The sequence below is a fragment of the Cupressus sempervirens genome, chromosome 11 (assembly GCF_028749045.1).
Source record: "Cupressus sempervirens isolate cs-2001-9-10 chromosome 11, ASM2874904v1, whole genome shotgun sequence".
Lineage (NCBI taxonomy): Eukaryota > Viridiplantae > Streptophyta > Pinopsida > Cupressales > Cupressaceae > Cupressus > Cupressus sempervirens.
The window spans coordinates 393003515-393027422 of record NC_143128.1 but is presented as its reverse complement, the minus strand read 5'-3'; the positions used below and the strand labels follow the sequence as shown (position 1 = coordinate 393027422).

General features: G+C 35.8%; 1 protein-coding gene across 1 annotated transcript; it reads right to left on the bottom strand.

Annotated features, from left to right (window-relative positions):
- Positions 1-8064: 8064 nt before the first annotated feature.
- LOC149529677 (peptidyl-prolyl cis-trans isomerase) lies at positions 8065-9353 on the bottom strand. Its single transcript, XM_089809508.1, has 2 exons — positions 9292-9353; positions 8065-8869 (listed from the first exon to the last, which is right to left on the bottom strand). The coding sequence occupies exon 2, from the start codon at positions 8848-8850 to the stop codon at positions 8335-8337; it is 516 nt and encodes a 171-aa protein (XP_089665634.1). The 5' UTR covers positions 8851-8869; positions 9292-9353; the 3' UTR covers positions 8065-8334.
- Between the last annotated feature and the right edge of the window lie 14555 nt (positions 9354-23908).

The following is a 23908-nucleotide window of genomic DNA, read 5'->3' as shown; positions in this document are numbered from 1 at the left end:
ATTTTGACCTTTAAGTTTGAATCCATACTTCGTTTTATAGATAGATTTTATTATTTAGATTTCTGGATATGTTGTGATTTTCAGTTAAAATTAAATCAAATAAAGAGAGAATTAAATGATTTAATTTAACAAAAATTGTATAAAGAAAAAATAAATTTTAATTATATTTAATTAATTAAGAAATTAATTAAATAGAAGACTTAAATTCAAAAGATTTAATTAAAGTTCCAAATTTGGCATAATTATATTTATTTAATTTAATAATAATTAATTTAAGAGTTTCATTTTAATAATGAACTTTAAATATATTATTATTTAAATTAATAAATATACTTTTAAATATGTCTTGTTATTTAATAAAAGCAAGAGAGAATATTTTAAATAAAGTTTATTTTAATTAAAACGTAAAAAGGTTGCACATTAAATTGATTAATTAATTAATTTAAAAAATGGCTTTCATGTTCGTAAAAGGGAAACCCTAAAAGAGAAAGTTCTTTATTAAAAAATTAGAGGTCATTTCTCCACACACAGGTTTGGAGGAGCGAATTTTAGAAAGGGTTCCAAGAAGACGGAAATTCTTGCAATTTGCAAGCTTTCATCTGGCTAGCATCTTGCTTGAGATTATCACAATAGATTGCTTCAAATCTTTCCTTTGTCTTCTTCGTGCTTGTTTGTGAATCTTGATTTAGAAATGGCTTTGTTTGAAACCCTTGTTTAGGAATTTTTATTATTTCTTCATTATTGAATTATCTAAAAACTAAAATCTAGTTATAAACCCTCATGTTGTGAATTGATGCTTGGGTTTCAACATAGCTTGGGTTTGTTTTCAAATTAGATCTGTAATAAATTGATAATTTAATTTGAGATAATCATTGTTGTTTAAAAAAATAAAAAATAAAAAGAACGCCTGCAATTTTTATTAAAAATATACATATACTTTAATTGGGGACTTTTTTATATATTAAAAAATTAAATGTTTCAAAGGGGGAAGGGACCCCATCCCCCACCCTTAGCTGCCATTGGCAGCAACTGTCAAAAGGACAGGTACGCACTGCCTTTTGCAATGCAACTTCGGCTACACCCCAATTTGGGGTTATGATATTTTTTGCAATCAGAGGTTTTGTTTTAAATTTTAAGTTGTAATTATTATAACTAATATAATTATTAATTATTATTTTATTATTTATTTAAAATTTATGATTATTAATAAATTAATATATATTATGTTATTAATAATTTTATTATTATTGTTGTTTTAATAGTTATTATTCATCATAATAATATTTAATTAAAATATTTTGTTATATTATTTATTATTTTAAACAATATATATTAAATAGTTGTACAGAGGAATTGTTTTGATAATATTCTAATTATTGTTTTAAAAAGTATGTCATTTTATATGAAAATGGGTTTTATACTAAGGTGATTTTAATGGATGGGTGGGTCATTTGAGATACTTGTGAACTAGAAAATTATATCAAATGTCACACTTTGAAAACGGAAACTTGAACCCATTTGTAAATTAAACTTTTTATGATTTCAAACCAAATGAACTATGAAACTACACTCGTTAAATACTTTATGTTATCTATGATTTATTTTGTTTTAGGGTTTGGGTATGGTTTATTTTGTGTTAGGGTTTGGGTTTAACTTATTACATTGACCAGTTAGGATGTTACCAGTTAGGCTATTATCAAAGGCTTGGGAGTTTTGTGCTATGATGTTGTGTGAACATCGTGGTGAATGTGATTTGCTCTATGAGATTTTGATCAATGTTTAGATTGTGATTTCTAATTGCTTGTATAGGACTCATGTGGTCATTGTGACTTGATGAAACTTTCTATTATGAGCTTAGGGTAGGTTATCTTTATGCATGTTGGGAAGTGGGCTTGCAATGGAGATCGGAGCCCTAAAGAGATTGTTTGGATAACCCATTGTAGTTTGTTTAAATAAGTGATAATATTTCATTAATTGGGTTTTAAATGAATTAACAAGAGTCATTGAAACTACCTCATCCATGCCTTGAATGCTAGTACAGGCTAAGATGGGAGTCGAGAGGATGTTTGATTGCGACCTTGCCTCATTAGTATGCCTTGTCTGTAAAAAATGATATTGATGTCATATAAAGTCACTAGGGGGTCAGACTCTAGAGATGTTGCCACAGTAACCTTAGAGTTGGCTCATGCGATGACACTTGCCCACTTACATAGTAAATTTCCTACATGTCTTTGTTGTCGCTAAGATTAGATGTTACTTGTGTCTTGTTACTTTTGAGATTGATTGCTATCAGATTTCCTTGACCTAGATTTTGGATTATGACTGTTGGATTGTTATTTGTGTGAGACTTGAGATTATCTCCTCAACACGGTGGGAGTGGACCATTTAGGTTCTACAAAGTTAGGTTGTAGTGTTTCTTATACCATTGAGATCTGATAGTTGGATATCGTTGTTGAATGTACTTGTACAATTTTTCTATTCTTTTGATCTTGTGTTTTTGTTCGGCAGTCATATTCTGATTACTACTCTTGATTATTGGAGATCTTATGAGATATATCTTTTTATGATGTATATTCTTTTAGTATTACATACCCTGTGACTTATACAGAGGATGGTTATGCATTCTAGTTATGCCATGTGGTATCTTATGTACTTGTATATTATTCATTTGATTTGTACTTATCACTTTGATTTAGCACTTTATCTTCAAAAGACCACCCATCTTCGAGAGAATACCCTGCAGTCCTTTCATCAAAGACAGACTTCTGATTAGCTCATTACCACCTTTTTCTCTCCCTTGTCTCCTCTACGGGGTTTGAAAAGGCCTTTCACTACTTCACATTCCAAATCGTCAAACATTGTACCAGTCTCTACAAGCAGCATCAGTCTTATAGGGGTTCTTCACGACATCCGAAGACTATAGATTGTCCACGAATGTACCTCTCTATTACGGATTTCTTTGTGACAATGAAAGACCCTTAGTCCTTACCTTGTCTTTCTTTCTTCTTGTTGCTTTGTTCCTTTTTAGTCACTGTTTGGTGCCTTTGCTTGGCTGACTCTTTTATTTGTATGCTCAGTCCCATAAACCGTTTTGATTTTTTGTGGACATTAATAATTTTATCTTATCTTATCATTATTATATGATGTGGATTTTGTTGTATCAAATTTATAAGCTAAATAAAACTTATGTATGTGATTCAATGTCATAGAACCCTTAAGAGATGTAACTATTAGTATATGACTTTGTATGCATATGAGTTATTGTTTCCGCTATATTATCTCTTGTTTTAATCTTTAAAAAAAATTGCTTGACAAACTTAGTGACATAATAGATTAATTTCTTTTGGACTCCCTAACGAGACTTTATAGTAAGTTTGCTTAGAGAAAAAAGATCAGTAGTTGTCCAAAGTCTCAATGATCAAATTCATTAACAAGTGAAATAAAAAAATTTGTCTCAAATATTATGTTTCACATAAAAATAATATGTTCACTTAATAAAATAAGATGCTGATCAAACAAATATGTACCATCTGAATGTACAAATATTATTTTTAGAAGAAAAACAGGAGTCGATTTGTTTAAGGATTATGAAATTTATGAGTGATCATAATCTTAAGCAACTCTCAAATCAATTGTCTTAAGACAGCTAAATGTATGGATTTCTTTTTCACAATTGTTAAAACTGTTGAAGATTATGTTATTTTATGTAAGCTTAGTATATTATTGAGGAATCTCGTTATTAGTTCTTGTTTTGACAGCTCCAGCATAGGGACAATGATACTTGTATATCTTACACTAACTGTATGGACAACAATCTTGTACAAGTAGATTCTTAGTAAATCACTCCTTGCGATACTCGGGCAGATTGATTGTGGAAAAGTGTGCATCATATATTTCAATCACTCTTTATGGATATGTGGAATGATGGTTTTTACAGATAATGTTCACAAGAAACGAAACAGTCTATCAATGTGATTCGTTGAATCACTTTACATCTATCTATCAGTATAAATAATAACTACCAATTGCATTCCATCTAAGTGCAATAGTTAGGTCTATAGGAAGATATACGAGTGTAAAAAAATTGCAATATCTTTATGCTCAATAAAAAAGAAACTTAATCAATGCTTATTATCATTACCTTTTAAGAAGATTTTTTCCTTTTAAATTCCTCTCTACATTTTTTGTCCCAATTTTTATACCGGTCCTTTAGGATTCTATTGTTAGTCTTTCTCCCTCACTTTATGCATCATAATAATTCTAAGCATTGTCTTTCCTTATGCTAAGCCTAGACATGTGAAGATCCATGTACAACTATCATTTTGTTTCACTTTCTGACATATGCACTAATCTACAAACACATGTAACATTGATTTGAAATGCATCATAATAATTCTAAGCATTGTCTTTCTCATGCTAAGCCTCGACATGTGAAGATCCATGTACAACTATCATTTGTCTCACTTTCTTACATATGCACTAATCTACAAACACATGTGACATTGATTTGAAATGCTTATTTTTTATTATAGGTACGTGTCTTGAACATAGAATGAGGACTTTTTTTTATTCTCCATATTTAAGATATAGTTCACTTAGTATTTAATGTTATACAAGGACATATATGCTATCAAGGAAAAAACCTAAAATAGGTTGCAAAATTTTCATCAAAATCAGAATGAGCATTTTGTCTGCCAATCCTCAATCAACCTAAATCAAAGCCCCATTTTGGATGCAACTATATTTTTCATGACACAACTATACCTATATTGTTTACCACATGATTATATAAATCAAAGCATCAATCTCTAATACATAAATACGGATATGCTAAGAGTGTGAGACCTTATATTTAAACTAATAATGTTGATTGGTTACATGTAATCCTTTATGTTGAACACAATCCATGGCTCCATTTTATTATCTTTAAAATCTTCTTTTTTAAGTTTCAACATAATATAAGAACCAAAATTTACATTATATACTTGATATCATTATGACTATCTTAAACATGCCATATATGTGTAAAGCTCACAACGATAAAAATCAATACCACAAGAAGGAGAACTATCTTTTTCTCATATAGAATCAGTATCTTAAACATGCCATATATGTCTAAAGCTCACAACAACGAAAATCAATGCTGCAAGAGGGAGAACTATCTTTTTCTCATGTAGGATCACTGTTTTCATGGCATATAAGTTGAGGAGGGCATCATAGGGATAGATTTTAACAAGTCAGCCATCCAATTTGTCTTCAGCCTTTTCCTTGACACTCGTTTTATTAAACATAAAATAAGATGCTCACTTATACAAATACGTGCCTCTGTGTATACATACTACTTGCTATTGAAAGAACATAGTTGGGTACCCGCGTTTGATTATGAAGATGATCTCACCGATAATATTATTGAAGGGAAAGGATGATATTCCTTCCATTTCTACCTAGGTTGTGGAAGCTCCATTTCAATTTATAATTGGAAAAAACTAGAAGATAGTATCCTATTCCAAGGCAAAATCGAGACTTGACTGATACCAAAATCCAGTCTGGTCCAGCTTAGGTTTCCCTCCTAAAGGGGCTGGCCTATCTCTGGTTCTTAACTTAATACAAAACATTGTATAGACATTGTAGGATGAATATCATAATTGCATGTCTTGAATGTTATTATGCAAGTAGGATTGTAATAAAAATTTAATGTGGACTTTACTAAATTATTAAAAATAAAAACAAAGTAAAATTTTAACTATTGTCCTTTATTAAGTAATTTATCTTATGTGTTATTTTTGTATCATCAAATAATTTTTTTAATTTAAATATTTAAATTTGTTTTAGCTGCATCTTTCCAAAAAATCATTTTTTTGGACATATTTCAGTAGTGACCTCTTCATTAATAGACAGGTTAAAAATTTATTAATAATAAAAAAATCCAACTAAACAAATGTCCACACATAACATTTATTAGATCATCTCTTCTACATTATCTAAAAATGAGATTAACTTGCATCAGTATCTGTAAAAAGGACAGCTGAACAAGGATACCGACACAGCAATAAGATAAGATAACTGGAAAAAAAAAGTGAAGAAACGCCAAAAACCGTTTTAAAAAAAATAAAAAATAAAAAGAGTCCATCCACCACAACATGTGAAGAAAAGCATGAAGAAAAGCGAAAGCAAACATGTGGACGAGCAAAATCCAAAGAAAAACGCTAGAACAGAAATTTGGAAGTGTGAAGCGTAACTGTAGGTAGACCTGCAGAATTTATCCTTGAAAAAGATTGAAAATTCAAATCCAATAAAAAACAGTACCAATCAAAGCATTACCCGAAAAGACCTACAACCTAAAGAAACTGAAAACCTTACAATATTCTTTCAACTGTTAACGACCGTAAGTCGATTTTGTTTTTCTCTGCATTTCAGAGGAAAATATCCAGGAACATATCACGCTAATTTCGTGAATCTTCTAAACTAAAAGTCAAATTATGTCAAATTCTTTTGTGCATTTTCAAAGATATTCTAAATTTAATATTTTCAAAGATCTTCTAAATCATAAGTCACACTAGTCACTTATAAAAAATACTAATATTTTTATTGCTAATTAAAAAAAATCTTCTAAATCATAAGTCACACTAGTCACTCATAAAAAATACTAATATTTGTATTGCTTGTTAAAAAAATACTAAAAAGTAATTATGAAATGTCTCGAAAGTGGTGTGCACAGATGAGTAGTGGTTATGAAATGTCTCAATAATAGTACCCAAATGAGTCTTACCACCAATCCGAATGCTAAAATTTGATAGAGTACATGTGTAACCTGCCACTAGAAAACATTTATAGAACATCACTATAATGTATAGTCATTGGACCCGCTCCCCTAACAGCTTCCAGTCTTCTTCCTCTAACTATATATTAAGAAGTCTGACTTTTTAGATAATTATATAAATATATCTAAATATTCATAAACCCATGACACAAAATGTCCCAAGAGTAGACACGTGTGACCAGTCATCCTAACACACGACCTTATCTTATTGCTCTAACAAAAGACTTATAAATTCAATAATTAAAAAATCTACCACTATTCAATGGATTTATCCATTGAAAATAACTTTATCCACATCCACCCAAGTACAGCGATATTTTATAGCTTAAAATTGTGCAAATTGCCGTCCCATGCAAGCATTCGAAACAAGCCAAAGTGACAATCATACATGACTAAAAATCACAAGTTACCCTGTGTTCTGATTGTCTGATTAACAATACGTCTCTCGTGACCTCTTCGATGCATAAAAACAAAAAATTGAAAATTGTTAGATTTAGAGCCTATTAATAGATTTCAACGATCTATTAGTTTTCATTGATACGCAAATGAACTCATATGCAACATTTGCAATTAATTACTACATCGAATAAACCTAGAACACCATTTCATCTTTATTAACACCAGGTGCAGTAAAATATCTGTTTTCCAGATAGACTGGGTCAAACTATGGCTCCCGTGTCCTGGATAGGGATAATAATACATATTAAGCCCGGACATGCCATGAATTTAACAATTGCATTTCTTAGAAATGTTCTGCCGCCTAAATGATAAAATCAATGACTGTAAAAGTAGGCTATGAAAATATTTGGAAGAAAATAAAGAGACTTCCGAGTCCATGGTCATGCATATCTTAAAAATGATAAAACGCCACTTAAATGATAAACTTAATGAAAAGCGATCTATAAGAGTGAAAGTAATATATGAAAACCTTTTTATAAAATCTGATAAAAGATTTACCAGCCTACCTATTTCAGTGAAAAACTGATTGGGTTTTTCAGTAAAAACTGCCTAGACCCAGTTCTAAAAGCATCGAATTTGGGATTTGTGATGTCAGGGCTTATATCAAATTCTCCAAATTATTCACCACGCCTCCGTATTAAACAACAGAAATGGCGACACTACCAAGGCAATCCTTAATCTTTCAAAAACTTAAAATGGCAGATTTTTGGGAAAAATATATACTTGGGTGATGCTGAGCAAATTTTGAACACTTGCATTCAGGTAATCAATTTAAACAGCCAATCTGTCAAATTTCCATCATTTATCCATGGCAAAGTGTAGATTGATCAAAGTAAGCAAAGACCACACACATGCATGTTATTGCTCTGCTCAAAATATGGCAAGCAAACAACTCGTTAAGATTGCTTCGGGCAATCGTCCAGAGACATACATATGTTTTAAAATTACTATAAATTATCCTTTTACCGGTAAGCGCCGGTAAAATCCACCAAACCCTAGTAAACTTAAGAGAGCATTAAAACAGACATGCAGCAAACCCTAAGTTAACAGATCATTTAAAGCTGACCGCAATCGCTGATAACAACGGGCTTGGAGGTGCGTCCGCCGGAGGATCCAACGCGCTCTATGGCGCGTACAACGTCCATCCCCTCGACGACCTGGCCGAAGACGACATGTTTGCCGTCGAGCCACTCGGTCTTGGCGGTGCAGACAAAGAACTGGGAGCCATTGGTGTTCTTCCCAGCGTTAGCCATTGACAGGATGCCAGGGCCAGTGTGCTTCCTCTGGAAGTTCTCGTCAGCAAACTTAGCACCGTAAATGGACTCCCCGCCGGTGCCGTTTCCGGCAGTAAAGTCACCGCCCTGGCACATAAAGCCGGGGATGACCCGGTGGAAGGAGGAACCCTTGAAATGGAGGGGCTTCCCCGACTTGCCAATACCCTTCTCGCCGGTGCAGAGAGCCCTGAAGTTCTCTGCCGTCTTCGGTGTCACGTCAGCGAAAAGCTCCATCACGATTCGACCTGCTGGTGCGCCGCCGACGGACATGTCGAAAAAAACCTTAGGGTTTGCCATCGTAAAAAGCCTGATTTCCCTACCAAATCGCAAGACAAAGTACGTTATCAGCTAATATGCAACAACGATCCCCAGATCTGATTCAATCGCTACAGAAACAAAGCATGATCAAACACTAAAAGCATTTAACAATTACCGCGCTAGAAAACTGACAATTTTTCTAACATTAGAGAAAGATCGACAATCGTATTACAGTTTTTCTAAGCATTGAACAACTCCAACGCCAGAAAACTAACAATTCCTACAAGATCAAAAAAAAAAATCGACATTTCTGTAACAGTTATTGTAACATTGAACAACTACAACTTCAGTACGCGAGCAATTTTCTCAAAGATCAAACTACAAAAATCTGCAACAATTTTCTCAGAGATCGGAGAAAAAACACAAATCTGCAACAATTTTCTCAAAGATCGGAGAAAAATACACAAATCTGCAACTCACCTGTTATGATCGAGATCGTTCTCTACTGAAACTTTACCACGCCGCTCTAGTGAGTGAATGTCCATTACCCTCTACCATAGTTCTGCATCTTATACAAAACTCGATAAACCTGAAAATGATCTCAACCGTTCGATCTTGACCAAATACATCCAACGGTTGTAATAGTCCACTGAGGAGGGTTGGACAGAAGCCCTTGGATCCTCAATCGTCGACGTACACGTGTATGGAAAACAAGGCAGCTGATTAAGTCAAGTTCTTAATAAGAACAATAGGCCTATTACTATTATCGTTTCGGGGACAAGATTCCTGCTAGCCCGAGTTAAGCGGCCGGAAAGGTAAAGCTTTGGTTATTCCGTTGGTCACTCATTTTGATATTTTAGGATTCACACGTGATCTCATGGAAGATTATCCAACCAAACCTTTGCAACTTGGTGCTATTAAAAATTCCGCTACAAATTGTGAGGCCTCATGTTGACAAATTCTCTTGATGTAGGTATTATAAGGTAGAAAAATAAGGATATTTGACTAATGGTGTCTTGGAATATTATCTATCCACTACATAATATCCTTTCCAACATTTCAACATTTTAAATTATAGATGTCTTCTTTAAGGGTCCGTCTAGTTTTTGGTTTCATGATACGAATTGGCTTTTTCAAATTTTGGATTTGAAAAGTTTTGTGTTTGTTTCAAAATTGGCAAAATGGAATTAGCATACCAAACTTCTAATTTTGCCTCAAAACCAGGTTTTCCAACTTCCTACTAGCAAGTAGGAATTGAAAATCAAAACCTGGTTTTGTTTTTTAAGGAGTGTAAAAATAATAGATTGGACTACTTTTTGAAATTGGCCTTCAACTCCAAGCTTACACATAAAAATGTGCCTTCACCTGCATCTTCCAAGTGAAGCAAATGGTTCAAGTAAAATCCCAAAAATCAGAATGAAGATTTGCAAAACCTTGATTTGGCTAAACCAAGGCTTGTAGAAATCCTAGTTTTTTTAATTTCACGAACCAAACAGAGCCTAAGAGGGCAATTATGATTTTTAAAAAAAATTTTTAATAAAGGTTTATGAGTTTCTAGAATTATAAGACTAAAAGTAGTATTTTCCCTAGAGAATTGTAAGTGAAAAAGAAGTAGGAGAGTTAAGTAAAAGTCTATTTGGTTTGTTGAAGATGACATGAATTGGCTTTTTCAAAATCTGGATTTGAATTTTTTTGAGTTTGTTTCAAAATTGACAAAATGGAATTAGAATTAGAATACTAGACTTCTGATTTGTCTCAAAACTAGGTTTTTTGACTTCCTACCAGCAAGTAGGAATTGAAAATCAAAACTAGGTTATGTTTTTTGAAGAGTGTAAAAACAATAGATTAGACTACTTTTTGGAGTTTGCCTACAACTCCAAGCTTACTCATAAAAATGTGTCTTCACACTCATCTTTCGAGTGAAAAAAACGTTTCAGGTAAAATCCCAAAAATAGGAATGAAGATTTGCAAAACCTTGACTTGGCTAAATTGAGATTTGTGGAAATCTTGTTTTCTACAATTCCACGAACCAAACAAACCCTAAAGGCTCATTTGTTTCGTGGAATAGGATCGAAACTAGGATATGCAAAATTGAGTTTCATCGAATTTGGCATTTGGTTGAAAATTTTAAAACGGAATTAGAACTGTAGTCTTTTACATTTTGGCCCAAAATGAGGATACCAGTCTTCCATCCAAATAGCAGGAATTGGGAATTGAATCCAAGGTTTGACATTTTGAGGATTAGGAAAAATTGAAATTAACGATTTTTTAAGTCTGTTGAATTATTAACTTTCCGTTTGGTTCGTGGAATTTAAAAAACCCAGATTTCTACAAACCTTGGTTTAGCCAAATCAAGGTTTTGCATATCTTCATTCTGATTTTTGGAATTTTACTGAAACTATTTGTTTCACTTGGAAGATACGTGTGAAGTGCATAAGCTTGGAGTTGAAGAAAAATTTCAAAAAGTAGTCCAATCTATTATTTTTACACTCCTTAAAAAACAAAACCAGGTTTTGATTTTCAATTCCTGCTTGCTTGTAGGAAGTTGGAAAACCTGGTTTTGAGGCAAAATTGGAAGTTCCGTATGTTAATTCCATTTTGCAAATTTTGAAACAAACACACAAATTTTCAAATCTGGGTTTTGAAAAAGCTAATTCTTGTCATCTTCCAAGAACCAAACGAACCCTTAAGGGTCCGTTTGGTTCATGGAATTTAAAAAACCCAAATTTCTACAAACCTTGGTTTAGCCAAATCAAGGTTTTGTATATCTTCATTCCAATTTTTGGGATTTTACTGAAATTGTTTGTTTCACTCGGAAGATGCATGTAAAGCCGCATTTTTATGCGTAAGCTTGGAGTTAAAGGAAAATTTCAAAAAGTAGTCCAATCTATTGTTTTCATACTCCTTAAAAAACAAAACCAGGTTTTGATTTTCAATTCCTACTTTTTTTAGGAAGTTGGAAAACCTAGTTTTGAGGTAAAATTGGAAGTCCTATATGCTAATTCCATTTTGCAAATTTTGAAACAAATGCACAAATTTTCAAATCCGAGTTTTGAAAAAGCCAATCCCTGTCATCTTCCAGGAACCAAACAGACCCTAAATACACATTTTAACCATTGTGTCACGACACTTTTCACCATTTGAAGGTGATTTTGTTTTTTGTATTCGAATGCAACTCTATGCAGCAAGTAACATAGTTTCCATTAGACACCATAAGTAGAATTGACACACAAAAAAGAAGAAAGGAATGCCAATAGTCTTTGACCCTAGTGGGGTGGCACAAAGCAAATTTTGATGGGCGGCAAAAGGTAATCCGAGAGAAGCGGGCAGTGATGGGGTGATTAGAAATAGCTACGGTTATGGCATAGTGGTGATTACCTTCCCTCTAGGGCACCAAACTAATCACTTTGTTGAGGCGTGTGTTGTCCTTCGACCTACTAAGTTGGCAAAAGATATTGGTGCTGAATGCCTCTGGCTTGAGGGGGACTCTAATAACATCATAAAATGCCTTAGAGGTGAACATCCTATGTCTTGGTCTATTAAGAATTTGGTGGAAGAAACCAAACAAATCCTGCTTATTTTTGAGAGGGTCTACATGTCGCATTTAGAGAAGCGAATTTGGTCGATGACTGGATGGCTAACGAGGCAGTCAAAAGGGACATGTCATATAGGTGGATTAATGGTGATGAGATTCCGGTAGTAGCTAAAAGCATGATTGAGATTGAGAGAATCCAGGGGAGGACGGGAAGTATTAAGAGTAATTATGAAAATTAATATTGTCAGTTCCACATTTATATTAATGAAAGCAAAGCACGGGCCGACCACGAGTAATCTTAATTGGGAGGCTTTTTGGCATGTTTTCTGGGTGATTGGTAATCTTAATTACTATTGCATTCCTGAGGACAAAGGAAATTTTTGCTTCCGTGAGATTTATCGGAGTTTTGTTCTTCGCTCTTGGAGTTTGCAAAGAATTTGTTCTACTCTAAACAACAATATGGTGGGTGAAAGGCATCGCAAAGAGCTAAAGGATGGAGCGACGAAATGAAAAAGGAGGTCGAAGGTTTGGGAGAAGCTGAGGGAAGGTGGCATTTCAAATTTCATTGATAAATTTCATGGTTGGAACCCTAAGGTTATTGAACTAATGGTTAGGTCTTGGAAAGATAGGAAAGTTAAGATTGACGGTATTAATTTTTGGGTTAATGAAGGTGTTATTGTAGAGGTCACTGAATCCCATTTCAAGGGCATCAAATTCTTTAGGGATAAGAAAGTTTCCCTCAATGTTGTTAAAGACTTTGCCAAGAATGTCAAGGAGATGAAAGATTTGGGGAAGATGGGAGAGTACTATGAACTAGCTTCATTTAAAAAGCTATGAAGGTTTGTTCTTAGGGTGATTATCTCTTATATTACATTGGACACAATGTATGATAGATTTTGTACCCATCACTTTGTCATCCTTAACCACTTCAGGTACGACACTAAAATCTCCATCCCTTACTACTTCTTCTCTATTAATAAGAATATCATGGGTTATAAGAAGAAATTGTATGCTAATTCGACTTTCCACGAGGGCCTATTGTCACTGATTTATGAGCACTTTAAGGCTCAAACCCACATTAGCTCCATAGCCCATAAAGTGGAGTTGGTGTAGGAGCACCCACATAAAATATTTAATTTATCCCGATTTCGTCATTAGGATAAGATCTTTTCTTGGGGTTCGTTCAAACCATTGTGGGGTCATTCTTCTCCCTATTCTATATTAATCTAGAGTATTATGTAAGCCATTCTTGCTATTTTGTAATAATCTAGAATGTTCCGTAGACCATCCTAGCAAGTATAAGAGTTTTTAGGTTTAGGTTGAGGTCGAGTTTTTGGATATGAAATTATGAGAAGAAGAAATCTATAGGAGAGCAAGTGTATATACTGTTCATTTGATGAATTAATTAGAAGAATATTATTATCTATCTCTTTTTAGTGTTGGTTCCTTTTGTTTTTTCTTCCATTGAGTTTATCTCTGCATCATTTTTGGTATCAGAGCTTGGGGTGAAATTCCTAAGGCTCTTGGGAAAAGCTTGGGGAAAGCTTTTAGCTTCTAAGGCTAATTGGATTTTGTGACAGGTTGAGGAAAGAACTTATAAGTGTGGCCAAAAGACTAGGTTGAGTGGAGAGAACCTAGATAAGAGACAATGGTCACAAGAGGAGATTTATCTCATGATCAGAAGATACTATTTGATGCATGGGTTTCGTATTGGGATTTTTAGAACAAGAAGAAGGAAGAAGCAAGGAAAAGAGTGGAAGAGAAAAGGAAGAAAAGAGAAGAGGAAGCCAGAATAGATCAAGAGATAAAAGAACGAATGGAATTCCTAACACAAGAACTAAGAAAGCATGAAGAAAATTCAATATAGTTAAAAGAGGAATTGTAGAAAATATGGAAAAAGAAAATACAAATCTGGAGCATCAACCAATTTAGATTACAGAAGCCTATATTGAGACATTGGAAGAGAAGAGTTGTCTGTTGAAAGAACAGCTTGATCACACTGATGCTAATATACCAGATGAACATATCGATGCTGGCATAGCAAATGAACACAGTGAAGCAGATATACAAGTTGAAAAAAAACATGTTTTTTATGAAACATATGATACATAAGTTCTTGAAGATAGAAAAGAGGTTGAAATGGTTGATGAGCATTGTGATGAAACGGTTCATAAAGAGCCGGATCTAATGGTCCTTAATGCAACCAAGAAAGGACATTTGAAGTTAAGAAAGAAGGTGATCTGGCCTATCAAAAGGATACTAGCAGTAAGGAAGAAGACTTGTGATGAAGCTAAGAGGGTAGAGGAGGCTCCAATAGTGATGAATTTGTCTCCAAGCATGGAGATATTCCAGCATAAAGACATCACAGCAAAGGATGTAGCAATTCCTATAGTAACTCAAATTGGTGAAGTCATATTTAATGAGGTTTCGTCTAATCCATTCATTGTAGGTTTGCAAGAGTTCTATTTGAATATGGCAAAAGTTTACACACATACGATAGTTGATTTAGATACTAGTCAAGAGTACAAACAACAAATACTAAAGAATTGGAAGGCACGAAAGAGGAAGGTCAATCCAAGGGACTTGGATACTATTGTCCTCGGGAGTATGGTGCAAGAGCACCCACATAAAATATTTAATTTATCCTGATTTCATCATTAGGATAAGATCTTTTCTTGGGGTTCGTTCAGACCATTGTGGGGTCATTCTTCTCCCTATTCTATATTGATCTAGAGTATTTTGTAAGCTATTCTTGCTAATTTTGTAATAATCTAAAATGTTTTGTAGATCGTCCTAGCAAGTATAAATAGAGTTTTTAGGTTTAGATTGAGGTCAAGTTTTTGGATATGAAATTACAAGAAGAAGAAATCTATAGGAGAGCAAGTGTATATACTATTCATTTGACAAATTAATTAGAAGAATATTATTATCTATCTCTTTTTGGTGTTGGTTCCTTTTGTTTTTGCTTCCGTTTGTACACTCGAAAGTGTCCCACTCTAAACCCTTCTATCCAAACGATTCCATGAGATTGAATTTGTTTGGATGCCGGCTTAGAGCTCCCTATCCACGGAGTGCAAGAGAGTATATTTTAAGAATAAGAAGGCTCTCAGATGAGCCTTAGAGATACTCTTCTTGCTAGTAAACCATGCAATGGGAGGTTCCAAAGACAAGATGCAAGAATGCAAATGTCCCAAGGAGTTCCTCAAGGATGCAATGCAAATGAAGGTTAAGCTAGAATGAGAATGTCAAATGCAGCTATTCTAAGCATGGATGAGAGTGTTACAATCCAAATATTAAGCTATGTGAGATAGATTATTGCAAAATAGAAGCTAAACTAACATGCAACATGAATCTAAGCTAAAATGCTATGGTATGAGAGAATGTAGACAAGAAATAGAAGTTCTCCACAAAGCTCCAAAGAAACCTGTTAGAAAACCTGCAGCATAACAATATTCAAAAGATGGATTGAGGGGGAAAGCTCTCTCCCTTTTAAAGATGTATGGACGGTGGAGATCAAGATGAAGATGGTGGATGATCAACGGTGGAATTCGAAAAGAGGAGTGATCCATGTGCACACACAAATCAACCAATAGAATATAAGTTGACTTGTCATATAAGACAAAAGTCACAAAGCCTTTTCTTTTAATTGCAAAATAGAAAAAGGAATTTATGTGTGCACTTTAAGTGGGTTAGAAGAATGGGGTGCTTTATTTAATTAAAAGGGGACATGTTCTTTTAATCAAATAATGAACTTAGGATAGCATAGTCAAACTATAGTTTATAATCAAATAAATTGATTATTAGCAATTTGGTCTAGATAAATGATTAAATTAATTTAGCCAAAATGCTGAGAAGGGGGCTAATAGTCTAGATGACCATTTTTAGGTGATTACATTTGCCCCTCTTTGACTAATGTGTGATCAATCTGGGAACACATTATGTCAAAGAAAATAGAAAGCCAAGTAGGCAGTGATAGATATAGATATCTGATTTCAAAGAATGAAATGCAGAAATAGATGGCAAGTCCTGAATGCACAGCCTAATAGTAGTAGTACTGAACACTAGGAAGATGATGTTAGGATTTGAAAAGAATTCTAACACCTAGTAAAGCGAATAGATCGAGAGCAAGTGATAAGGTCAAACAAATGCTCCTAAGAAATAGATAGTTGTAGCAATCAATGATAGAGTATTTCTGCCCCCTCGGGATCGAAATTGAAATGAGGTAAGGGGAAGCAAAAACTGGCTAGAAATGAGAAAATTAGAATATAGCAATGTCCAAGATGACAGATAGATGATTAGAACCCAAGAATGACTATATAAAAAAATTGATAAAATGCCCCAGTTTGACTAGAGTTGACCTTGAAGGATATAGCATAAAAATAAGGTTGAAATGAGTAGAAAGGTGATTTTAGACATGAAATCGTGAATTTAAGTAGATATGAAGTATGGAAATGATGAAGACATGAAGAAATGAAGATGCCCCAGTGATGATTCAGAGATTAGACCTCAAAAGGTCAGCTAACTGCTCAGAAGAAAGTAGAATTTTAAAAGACAATTTTGACCATCAAGATGAACTCGAATTTGGATTTCGATCCCGAAAATGAATCCAGGATGTTGAAATTATTTAAGAGGTCAAAACTTTATATAATGTGATGATAAGATAGAAAAGAGATGAAGCGAAAGATTAAGAAGGTGAAAAGACATGAACAAGAAGAAAGTAAAGAAATATATGAAAGGAGTTAGCTGATATGTCCACAAAAAGATGAAGAGAGAGCTCTCCCCATATGCAAGAATGCAAGACTAAGCTAGAAAATGAACCTAAAATGCAAGCTAACATGCAAAGTGGTTTACCAGCAAGAAGTGCATAACATTTAGACTCTTAATTTCATCATTGAGCATTTATTAGGGACATCATGAGATCATACAACCATCACTAGTATAACTATGAGGATATGAATATGATCGATATTAGATAGGTATGTGGAAATCCAATCTAAGCATCAGAGACATGTGAGTCAAGATAACTACACGATTAGATTCCCTAAGTTTAATTTAGCAAGATTACACCTGTATCAAGGCATAAGCGCCAGGATAAACCCTGAGTGCGGTCTTGCAAAACAATCAAGGATGATACATTTATAAGTCAAAGTGTTGAATAGGACAAGCATGAATGCTTACAACACTATAGACAAAAAAAAGTATACCCACAAGCAGAAATCAAGAAAATATGTCCCATGCCCCCAGTCTTCTAGTCAATGACATCCTTGAAAGACTATTAGGGAGGGAATACATGGCAAAGAAATCATCATAGACAACACACAAAGTAGATAAATGTCAGCATAGCTCAGTCATTTAAGTGTTAAAGTGCGTGTGTGTAAGTCACTTGGCCATTTCTTCCAAACTTGATTCTGATAGTGAGATATCGCGACATCGGAGACCGTAGGTAAACTATCTGTAAAGTGTTAAAAAACACTTGATGTCAAAGTGGGGGAAGTGTTGAGAAACACTATTTTGTGAGTTGTCAAAGAAACCCTAATCCACAAGAATACCTCAATAGGCTAAGTAACTATGCCCCCAAGATGAGGACAAGAAACAATTCCAAGCTAGGAAATGTGTAGCAAAGTGGATGATTGAGATTGATAGACATAGGTGCAAGGGTTTCAAGTAGCGCCTATTTCCAGGTTTTCACCACTTTGACAGATTTTTTTTTTTTTTTTTTTTTTTTTTTTGGTGATACATCAAAGTGAGGTTTTCACTAAGATGATCATTTTTTCAGGACATTTTCTGATTTTTAAGATTTTTTCAGGCTCATAGATATATACAAGATAGCTGAGCAGCAAGCCTCTAAGTATAGAACTTCTTCAAGTGTAGGATGTTGATAGGTTCTGCAAGTTCTTCACCCTCTGAAGTAGACAACTGGTAAGCACCAGACCCAAATGATGTTGTGATAATGTAAGGACCTAACCAGTTAGGTTCAAATTTCCCTTTCTGTTCTCAATTTTGCTGATTTTTGGGATTCTCTCTAAGCACGAGTTCACCAACTTGGAACTCACGGGGGTGAACCTTTTTGTTATATTGTGTAGACATGCGCTTCTGATAAGCTCTCATGTGATCAAAAGCAGCCTTGCGCCGTTCATCCAGAGTCTCTAATTCCTGTACTCTCATAGCTCTATGGTCTTCATCGGTTATTAACCCATGTAAGGAGATGCGCAAAGAAGGCATTTCGACTTCTAATGGGAGAACAGCCTCAGAGCCATAGACTAGAGAAAAGGGTGTAGCCCCTGTAGGAGTACGAATAGAGGTTCTATAGGCCCAAAGTGTCAGATTTATTTGCAAGTGCCAATCTTTCCCAGACTCGTGAACTGTGCGGTGTAGGATTTTCAGCAGCATTTTATTAGAGGCCTCAGCTTGGCCATTCCCTTGGGGATAGTAAATGGAAGACCAGTGTTGCTTAATTCCAAACTTTTTGCACAGCTGTTTTAAGTCTTTATTTTTGAATTGTCGTCCATTATCTGTAACAATAGAGGATGGGATACCATATCGACAAATGATGTGATTCAGTATAAACAGGGCAACATGTTTGCCTGTAGCAGCAGATAATGGTACAGCTTCAACCCATTTAGTGAAATACTCCGTTGCTGTGATGATAAATTTATGACCGCTGGATGAGCTTGGATGGATCTTTCCTACCAAGTCAAAGGCCCATTGCTGAAATGGCCAATATGTCATAGAAGGGATTAACTCTCGCCCAGGAGCATGTATCAAGTTACCATGGAGTTGACATTTTTGACAGGACTTTGCATAGCGCACAGCATCAGCTTGCATGGTGGGCCAGTAATAACCCGTCCTAAGCAGTTTTCGGGCAAGTGCAAGGCCATTAGAATGTGCCCCACAAATGCCATCGTGGACTTCGGCAAGTGCCTTCTCGGACTCTTCTAGTTCTAAACACCTAAGCAACGTTCCGTCTAGACCCCTCCTATACAAGTCACCAGAGACCAAAGTGTAGTGTGAGGCATTACGAAGGAGTTGGCATTTTTGGTTGCACGTGAGGGTTTCGGGAATAACCTGATCACGTAGGTAGGAGAAAATAGCCGCATAGCGGGAGGAATCGTGACCTACAACAGTGTAGATCACCTGGTTATCTGAAGAATCATAGGCTGGATGACACAATTCTTCCACCAGGAACTCAAATCATGATTCATGTTCTTGTAATTGGAGGATAGATGCTAAGGTGGCCATAGCATCAGCAGCCTTGTTTTCTGCTCTAGGAATTTGTTGGAATGTTACAAAGGTAAAATAGTTCCTTAGAGCATCTATCAACTTTTTATAAGGGATCAATTTATCATCCTTTGTTTGATATTCATTATTCACTTGGTTCACAACCAGTTGAGAATCCCCATAGATGTGTAGCTCAGTTATTCGCCGTTCAAGGGCCATTTTGATCCCATTTGTTAATGCTTCATACTCTGCAATATTGTTTGTACATGGGAACAATAATTTGTAGGATTTTGGGATCGTATAACCATGAGGGGAAACAAACAACACCCCTGCTCCTGCTCCATTCAGTGTATGGGATCCATCAAAAAACATTTTCCATGTTCTGTCAGTAATGTTCATGATTGAGGCATCTAGAAACTCAATTTGTAGAGGTGCTACATCTTCAAGTGGGAAGTCAGCCAACTGGTCAGCTATGGCTTGTCCTTTGATTGCCTTACGTTCAACATACTGAATGTCAAATTCGGAAAGAATCATCATCCATTTAGCAAGGCGACCAGTAAGTGCAGCTTTACTTAATAAATATTTCAAAGGGTCTATCTTGGCAATCAAGTGAACTGTGTGGGCCAACATATAATGCCGAAGTTTTTGGGAGGCAAAAACTACAGCAAGGCATGCCTTCTCTATACTTGTATAATTTAGTTCATAAGCCACCAAAGTTCGACTAATATAGTATATGGCTCTTTCTTTACCTGTCTCATCACTTTGGGCTAAGAGTGCTCCTAGAGAAGAATCCGTAGCTAAAATGTACAGAATCAAAGGTTTTCCCAGAATGGGTGGCATCAAAACTGGCGGTTTTGCCAAGTAGCCTTTGATTTGGTCTAAGCTTTGTTGACAGTCACTGTTCCAAATATGGGTAGATCCTTTATGCAGATTTTTATTGAAAGGTTGAGCCTTATCAGCTAATTGAGAGATAAATCTTCTTATGGATTGTAGCCGTCCTTGCGGACCTCTAAGCTGACTGATAGTCTTTGGTGGAGGCATATCCATGATAGCTTGGACCTTTTCAGGGTCAACCTCAATGCCTTTTGCTGAGATGATATAACCTAGCAATTTTCCAGAAGTGACACCAAAGGCACATTTTTTTGGATTCAACCTAAGTTGGAATTGTTCCATACGGTCCAATATCAAACTAAGGTCTTTGAGATGTGTGTCTCGTTTCTTTGATTTCACCAGTGTGTCATCAACATAGTCTTCCATGTTTTTATGCATCATATCATGAAAGATGGTTGTCATTGCTCTTTGATATGTAGCGCCAGCATTTTTGAGCCCAAAAGGCATGACATTCCAACAAAAGGTACCCCATGCACATGTAAAGGTTGTCTTTTCTTGGTCTGCTGGAGCTATCTTTATTTGGTTGTACCCAGAAAATCCATCCATGAGCGAGTACATCTCATAACCTGCAGTCATGTCCACTATCATATCGATGTTTGGTAGTGGAAAGTCATCCTTGGGGCACGCTTTATTGAGGTCTCTAAAATCAGTACAGACTCATATGGATTTGTCATGCTTGGAGACAGGTACAATGTTGGAAATCCACTCAGCATAATCAATGGCCCTAATGAAGTTTGCATTCAATAGTTTTTCTAACTCTGTCTTGACCAGTAGAGCCACATGTGGATGCATTTTTCTTAACTTCTGTTTGACAGGCTTGACATCTGGTGAGATTGATAAGTGATGCATGATGAGATCTGTATCAAGCCCTGGCATGTCAGAGTATGTCGATGCGAAGTTGACCTTCTTGTCTTGAAAGAACTGAGCAAACTGTGTCTTTTCTTTGTTTGACAAAGATTGAGCTACATGGATAATCTGAGGACATTCTTCTGTTCCCAAGTTGATAGGCTCTGTAGGTTCGACTAGAACCGAAGATCTATCCTGGAAATAGCTTGGCAGACTACCAAGTACCTCATCCGCAGGTGCCTCAGAGAGGTTTTCACCATTAGATACGTCTTTATTTTTACTTTTTTGAGGGTCAGACACCGCCACAATGTGGTTTTCGCCGTCTGATCGCTTATTTTTTCTTTTAATTTTTTGACTAAGGTACTTGATATCTGATTCCGTCATGTTAACCGCGGGTTCGCTGGTGGAAGAAATGACAGGTTCAATTGCGTTTAGATAACAAGTGATCTCATAGTCATTTTGGAAAGACCGTATTTCAGGTTTTTTATTTTGGATAGACCAATCTATGAGTTCTGGGTAAATTAGCGAGAGTGAGGGAGAAGTTTTAATGTGATTGATATGGAAGGAGTCATCTCTGGTGACCTGTGAAGTTGAGCCTATAGAAAATGTCGCAAAAGAGTTCAGCTCAGGAATAGTCCTAGAGGAACTAGCGTGATCCATTGAGACATGTTGTGAGTCAAACTCATCTGACCTCATACTAGACCATTCGACTACATTGGGTTGGGTTGCATAGGCATGAATGACATCCACCCCTAGCTCACAAGATGCATCAGAGAGGCTTTCCCATTCATACTCATGAGAATCTGTACTTTGACCCCTATTTATGAGATGAGCAATATTCTGCCTAATTCGTCCTCTATTTATGTCCTCAGAAGTAGACCCTTCTTGTTCCTGTTGTTGGGAGGTAGAAGCTTCTTCATTATTAGCAATAACTATGTCTTCTCCCCAAAGGAGGGAAGTGAGAGGAACAAAGTCTCCGTCTTGTGTAGTAGTAGCAATTATGGGAGAGTCATCATCCTCCGATTCACTAGACATGAGTAATATTTGACTACAGTTTGGTGTATTATTGTCTAGCCCAAAGCCTAGACCAGCGGTGTCTCGAGCATCATGAACTTGAGTGTGACTTAAAGGTTCAACTAGAGCATTCTTACAACCAGTTAAGGACCCGTGGCCCTGGTAGCCCATTTTTGTCAAAAATTTATAGCCTTTTCCATATTTTTTGGGAGAAATAGGGGTAGTCATTGTAACCTCCACGTCTTCCTCTTCTCTGTAGATCCAGTCCCTAATGGCTTGTTCTTCCTTCTCTGCTTCCAGTGGTATGGAAGATTGCACAAAAGTGCCAAAAAGTGTCATAGCAGAAGCAGAAGACTTCTTTGCAATAGTTGGTTTCCCATAAGACCGAGGGGAAATTGGTAAGGTGGCAATAGAGTCCAAAGTATACTCGCCCATACCAAGGCTCATCATTTTCAGTTTTTGTTCACATTCTGTGAAAGATGGTGCTAGCTCATGAGAAGAGCGATTGTGCGGGACTAGCGTTTCGGCAGTAGATAATGTGTTGATAGACATGGAGTTATCGCCGGGGACAACCACTTCAGTACCATTAAAAGGGAACTTAATGCACTGATGGTATGTAGAGGGTACTGCTTGCATATCATGAATCCATGGTCGTCCCAACAACAAGTTGTATGCAAGGGGTATGTCTAAGACTTGGAAAATGACATTCTTCTCAACTGGACCGACTCTGATTGGAAGTACAATTAGACCTTTAGAAGGCCTTTCAACCTCATCATAGGCCTTTATAGTGATCTTGCGCTTAGGATCGATGGCAAATTCAGACATGCCCAATTGTTGGATTACATTGAACGAAATGATATTTAACCCTGCACCATTGTCTATCAAGACTCGACGAACACGGGTACGAAAGATTTGAACTTCGACATGAAGAGCAAGGTTATGGGGATGACTAAGAGCTCGGTCATCTTCTTCAGAAAAGGTGAGATAGTGGGGCGAGGAGATGTGGTTCACCATAGCTTGGAATTGTTTCGCATCAATATCTGTGGGAACATTGGCAGAACGTAAAGCTTTCTCAAGGATATCCCTGTGCAAAGGAGATAACTCTAGTAACTCAAAAATGGAGATTTGTGCTTGTGTGCATTGCAGTTGGCTAACAAGATCATAGTTGGAGATCTTGGAAGTAATTGGTTGCTTAGATGATGAAGCATTTTTAGGATCATTAGCAACTTTTAGGACAACCTTAGATTGCCCCCTAGTGACAGCGTTAAGTGGTTCACCCTGAGAAGATGAAGACTTAGCCACTCGGAGTACCACCTTGGGTCTAGTATCAGTATGATCTTGAGGAGTGGATCGTGTCCTTAAGACCACTCTTGGTCGTTCATCTTTAGCGTCATAATTTGGCCAGTTGTCATTGTTGGAGCTTGCCATACATATGTATTCAACAGGCTCAAGCATGCTTATAACATTATCAGTGTTAGCGTAAGCATAACTAATTTTGGCATCATGATTCTTTTTGGTAGCTACCCTTGAGGTCTCACCCTTTTCGTATTCAGGTAATGGTTTTTGGAAAGCCTTATGATCAGTATTCTTAAC

Coding starts and splice junctions, on each gene's coding strand:
- LOC149529677 (XM_089809508.1), bottom strand. CDS start 8,850: ATGGCAAACCCTAAGGTTTTTTTCGACATGTCCGTCGGCGGCGCACCA.